The following is a 5582-nucleotide window of genomic DNA, read 5'->3' as shown; positions in this document are numbered from 1 at the left end:
ATCTGGGGACCCACGGAGGTGGGGACGGAGACGGGCAGGCAGCATGGGCTCCTGGATTCAAAGAGCTGCCCGAGCTGCCCTGCCTAGCACCTCAGGAGCCAATTCCTCTGCTGGCCTTGAGGATGCTGAGTGAGAGGCGAAGGGGAGGGGTGGGTGTGGGAAGAAGGGGGAAGGGGCTGTAACTTAACGATTCTAATTAGACACAAGGCTCAGGGACTGACGGGCAGGAGGAAGGAACAGCTGCCTGTGTGTGAGACAGAGAGAGACAGACAGAGAGCAGGGAGGGCTCTGGCCACATCTGTCTGAGGCTTAAGGAAGGAAGGAGAAGAGAAGAGAAATGAGCTGAGTGAGCAAGGACGTGGCTGGGAAGTCAGAGGGACTTAGAACATTTTCCCCGTAGACCCAGGTCCCAGCAGAGCCACAGAGTCTGAGAAACCTTTGGGGCCAGAAGAAACTCCTCTCTCCCAGCATCCTTCTCCCACCCTTCGAGCTGGGATCCCTGAGGCATGGAGGAGCAGCTGGACTGGGCAGCCTATGGCGAGAACCAGACGGGCGACTGTGAGTACGAGGAATGGAGCCCGTCCCTGGTGCTCCTCCCCACCATCTATCTGCTGGTTTTCCTGCTGGGCACCATAGGCAACGGCTTGGTGCTGTGGACCATCTTCCGGGGAGGGCAGGAGAAGCGGCGCTCAGCCGACACCTTTATTGCCAACCTAGCCATGGCTGACCTGACCTTTGTAGTGACCCTGCCACTTTGGGCTGCCTATGCCTGGCTGGGATACGACTGGCCCTTCGGCTCCTTCACATGTAAGCTCAGCAGCTACTTGATCTTCGTCAACATGCACGCCAGCGTCTTCTGCCTGATGGGCCTCAGCATTGATCGCTACTTGGCCATCGTGCGGCCCATGGCTAATGCCAAGCTGAGGTGGAGGGCCAGTGGGCTGGTGGCCACCATTGTCCTCTGGGCCTTGGCGGCCATTTTTGCCTTGCCAGCCATGATCCTCCGGCAGGCAGCGGTGCTATTGGGAGAAACCAAAGTGACGTGCTATATGGACTACTCAGGTGTGGTGGCCAATGGGACTGAGGGGGCATGGGAGGTGGGGCTGGGCCTGTCCTCCACCATGCTGGGCTTCGTGATCCCCTTTGTCGTCATGCTGACCTGCTACTTCTTCATCGCCCGCACCATCGCTGACCACTTCCGGAAGGAGCGTGGCGAGGAGCTGAGGAAGAGGAAGCGACTGCTGAGCATCATCATCGTGCTGGTGGCCACCTTTGCCCTCTGCTGGCTACCCTACCACCTGGTGAAGACCATCTATGTGCTGATGGACCTGGAGGTGATTCCCTGGTCCTGCGGCTTCCATGCCTTCCTCAATAACTTGCACCCCTACTGCACCTGTGTGGCCTACATCAACAGCTGCCTCAACCCCTTCCTCTATGCCTTCTTTGACCCTCGCTTCCGGCAGGCCTGTGTCGCTGTCCTGTGCTGCAGCAGGGGGCGCTGGCCAGGGTCCAGCAAGGACAAGTCAGCCAGCTACTCCTCTACCCACAGTCAGAACCTGCAGGGAAAGGGTGGGGAGCTGCCACAGGAGAAACTGGGTCCAGGCAGGCAGGAAACTCTGCTCCGAGGCTAAGAGAAGGGGGATGACATGGACCCGCCCTCTTGGGGACATCAGGTAGAGTGAGTCCTCCTCTGCTGTCCCTCTGTCTTCCATTGCTTCTCTCACTCCTTCTTTCGTACTTTCTTTTCTCTCTCCATCGCTGTCTCCCTCTTTCACCCTTCACCACCTCTTCCATTTCTCCTTCTTCTCTTCCTCCAGCTCGCTCTTGGATTTGCTTCTCCCTTGCCACAGGCCTTGTGCAGATAAAGCATTCCCAAGGCCCGTGGCTACCCCGCAGAACCTCAGCGCAACCCTTCCAGGCACGGACTGTCCGCTAGGGGACCATCTACACTGCGGCTGGGAGAAGCCTCCCAGACCTACCCACCCAAGGATGGATCCAAGAGCTCTGGCAGGCTTGTGCCTGGGTGGCTACCCAGGCCGCCATCCACTCTGCAATGGCCACACACGGCTATTTTTAGGGCGTTAGCTCCCGCAGACCTAGCCTTATCTGTCTCCCCAGCTGCAGTGTAGACGTACCCTAAAGCAGCAGTTCTTAACCAGGGGTCCGAGGCTCCCTGGGGGGCCGTGAGCAGGTTTTAGGGGGTCCGCCAAGCAGGGCCAGCATTAGACTGACTGGGGCCCGGGGCAGAAAGCCAAGGCCCCACTGGCCCGAGCCCTGCCAACCGGGCCTCAAGCTGAAGCCTGAGCAGCTTAGCTTTGCAGGGCCCTCTGAGGCCCTGGGCCATTGCCCTGCTTGCTACCCCTTAATGCCAGCCTGGCTTTTACATGCAGAAAACCAGTCGCGGCACATACGGGCCGTGGAGTTTTTATAGCACGTTACGAGAGCCACAGAAAGAAAAAGGTTGAGAACCCCTGCGCTAAAGGGCTCATGACCTGGAGGCAGACAGCCCCAGGGATGAAGGGTTTCTGCATTCCCGGCCCTTCCCCCGCACACCGCCTTTCCCACCCCCCAGGGCTGGCAGGGCCAGCCCCGGGCATTGGCTGGGCATTGGGGGTGTGGCGTTGGTTTGGTGGGGGGGGGAGGGCTAGAAGACTACCCCCAAATAACCACCCCCTAACGCCCTCCTGCCTCTAGAGTGAGCCTGATCTGCACAGTGTCTTGTGGCTGGAGGGAAGGGTTGGCTCCTGCTGCTGCCTCTCCTGAGACACTGGCTCCTGCCCCCCTGAAAATTCACTCTGCCCGTTGTCTGCTGTGGTGGGGTGAGGGGAGGAGGAAGAGTCTGCAACCCCCACCCCCATCCACACCCTCCTCCCCCTCTCTCTTAATGCCTCGGTCAATACCCAGACCCACAAGGTGTTGGGAGCAATTCTTCCCCCAGCTGGGTGGGGCCAGTGGGATCGCCCCCCTCCCCAGGCACATACATTCCCTTTACTGAGAGCCACCGTCCCCTCACCCAGCCCCCCCTCCTTTACATCACCCACCCACCCAGGATCCCCCGCTGGGCTTGTTTCATCTGGGGGTGAGTGTGGGCCCCACAGCCACGCCAGGCTCTGTGTTGTGTGGTGTGTGTGTGTGTGTGGGGGGGAAGGCGTATGTGTCCCACTTCAGCCATGATGTGAGAAGAGGAGGAAATCATCTCACAATGGAGGAAAAAGAGGGGCTGGGGTCAGGAGGGTCCCCCCCCCCGATTTTGAAATCCAAGCTGCTGCTCCCTCATGTCCTGTGTTTATTCACCTGCTCGCCTTCACCCACATGTCAAAAAAAGACTGTGAGGAGGTTAACGAGGGTCACGGCTCACATGTCGCCTTCTTCCCTCTGCTCAGATAGCCTCAGCCACAACTCCAAAGCAGCTCAGAGGATGAGCATGCAGGGAACTGCCCTCCCTGGAAGGAGGGGCTTTGGTTTGATTGCGGGGCGGGGGTGGGCTATATAGATATATATTGCTCTTGCTTGTTAACCAACCCCTGACAATAATACTGGGCCCTTCTCATCAGCAGATTGCAAAGTGCTTCCCAAAGTAGGTTGGTACCAGGTGGGGAAACTGAGGCACGGCACAAGGACGTGCCTTGCCCAGAATCACCTAAGAGGACAGATGCAGGAATAGCACCCAGGTTGCCAGCATCCCCAGGCACGGCTCTACTCACTGTCCATGCCCTGAGTCTGATGGACTATGGGAGAAGCTGTGTAAGAAGGGCATTGTGGGGAGCGAGGGGTGGGCAGTTTTGCTATTCAGACTGGGCTGTGGCAGGGGAGGGGCCAGTGGGTCACTGGGCCGCATCTCTCGCCATGTGTCCCTTTTCTGGGTGAGGGGCTGAAGGGCGAGGGAAGGGGACGGAAGGGCCAGGTCGGCTAGCGACCAATGAGTGCAGAGGAGCAGGAGGTGGAACAGCAACAGGAAAGCTCTGTGGTCGCAGCCGCTCCAGTAGGATGCAGTGGATTTGCTGGGCCACCCACCCACACTGCCTCTCAGGACCATGCTAGTATAAGGCCTGGGGCTGATGTGCTGTGGCCGCATCCCTCTTCACCCATAAGGGCTCTGGAGGGACTTTGGGCAAACAAGAGCAGTCCCTGACCTGACCCAGCCCTTGGGGGAATGGTGAAGACTCTCGGCTCGCTACGGATCCACTGAGGCTGGAGAAGGTGTCCCAGGGAGGGTGGGCAGCTCCATTTGAACTAGAGCCTGGTTAAAAACAGGTCATCCGCAGCCTTTTCGCTTTTGGGACACAGCTTCCACGGTTCGGAAGACCCCAGTGCCCACAAGCAACCTGTATTTCCAAGTGGACATCTGGTGACAGAAGAGAGGCCACGATCCCCTGGCGAGATCTCCAGGCCAAATATTGTTCTGGGCTGGCCTGGGAGCAGCCTCACAGCTTGTGGGGGCGTCTCTGGGATTCCGACCCCTGCCCCATCAGAACTCTGAACAATGGGGTCCGCCTCGGACTGTGGGGTCACTGCTGAGACGGGGGCCGCCTCTTGTCATGCCGATGCAACGGGCAGTTGTTGTGTATGATGAATAAATGGGCCTTGACTAAATGCCTCTTGTCAGGTGAGCTCAGTAACTGCCCTGGGGGAAAGTTAACGGAGATCCTGGTTAGGTGTGTGTGATCAAAGGATGGTGGGAGGGAGAAGTGGGGAAAGGGGGCAGAGATGGGAAAGGGATTAAAGGGGGTAGGGAGGGGGGAAGAGACCAGAGGGGAGTAGGGAGCAGAGATGGTGGAGGGGGCAATGTTGGGGTGGGGGGAGCAGAGATGGGGTGGGGGGCGGAGACGGGGGAATGACCATGGTGAAGACGGAGGATAATGGACACAGAGTGGGAAGAAAGGGTGGGGAGGAGACAGCTGGATGGGGGTATGTGTGTGTCACCACCGTTTAATCTGTCCTGCCACGTCCCTGCAAAGCCAGACGGCTCCATGAATTTACAACCGGGAGTGAACAGCTGTTCAGGAGCTGCTGTTGGGTGGAGCTGCTAAATGAAAACCAGATGTGGAGGCCTAGTGGGTGGGAGGCTGCGGGGGGAAGGGAAGGGGAAGAGCAGAAGGCCCTACCTGGTCAATCGACCCCCCAAACATGTGTGGGTTAAAGTGCCCCTTAGCTGCTCAGGGGTGGGGAGCACACGCAGGCTGGGATGGGATTGTGGGCAGAGTCACTGGTGTACTCCCAGGAGAAGCCAGATCCTGGGCCATTTTTCTGACCAGAACCAGTTGCTTGTCCAGACCTGCTGGAGAATTCTTGGGACAGAGAAGAAGCAGCTTTCCCTCGTGGTGGGAAAGGACAGAATCAGCCGGCAGAGGCACAAAGCTCTGGAGGGGACCCCTAGTCTGTGCAGTAAATGGGGTATTTGTGGGCACATGGATGTCAATGTGTGTGTATGTGTTGGTTCCTACTTCTGAGCAGGCACTGTGTCCATGTGTGGGTGTCTACTGTGCGTGCAGGTATGTTGGTGTACATGTATGTTGGTGTCTGCTTCTGTATGTCTATGTGCATGTATGTTGATGTACATGTGTGTTATGTATACGTGTGTT

General features: G+C 58.2%; 1 protein-coding gene across 1 annotated transcript; it reads left to right on the top strand.

Moving 5' to 3' along the window:
* The first annotated feature begins 247 nt into the window (after nt 1-247).
* On the top strand, nt 248-4576 carry APLNR (apelin receptor). The gene has a single exon (XM_045012821.1). The coding sequence runs from the start codon at nt 507-509 to the stop codon at nt 1629-1631; it is 1125 nt and encodes a 374-aa protein (XP_044868756.1). The 5' UTR covers nt 248-506; the 3' UTR covers nt 1632-4576.
* Nucleotides 4577-5582: the final 1006 nt, after the last annotated feature.

Source organism: Mauremys mutica, chromosome 4 (assembly GCF_020497125.1).
Source record: "Mauremys mutica isolate MM-2020 ecotype Southern chromosome 4, ASM2049712v1, whole genome shotgun sequence".
Taxonomy (NCBI): Eukaryota; Metazoa; Chordata; order Testudines; family Geoemydidae; genus Mauremys; species Mauremys mutica.
Note: the sequence above shows the minus strand (reverse complement) of the source record. Positions and strands in the feature narration are given on the sequence as shown.

Excerpts from the sequence above, each read along its gene's own strand:
- APLNR (XM_045012821.1), top strand. The coding sequence starts at position 507 with ATGGAGGAGCAGCTGGACTGGGCAGCCTATGGCGAGAACCAGACGGGC.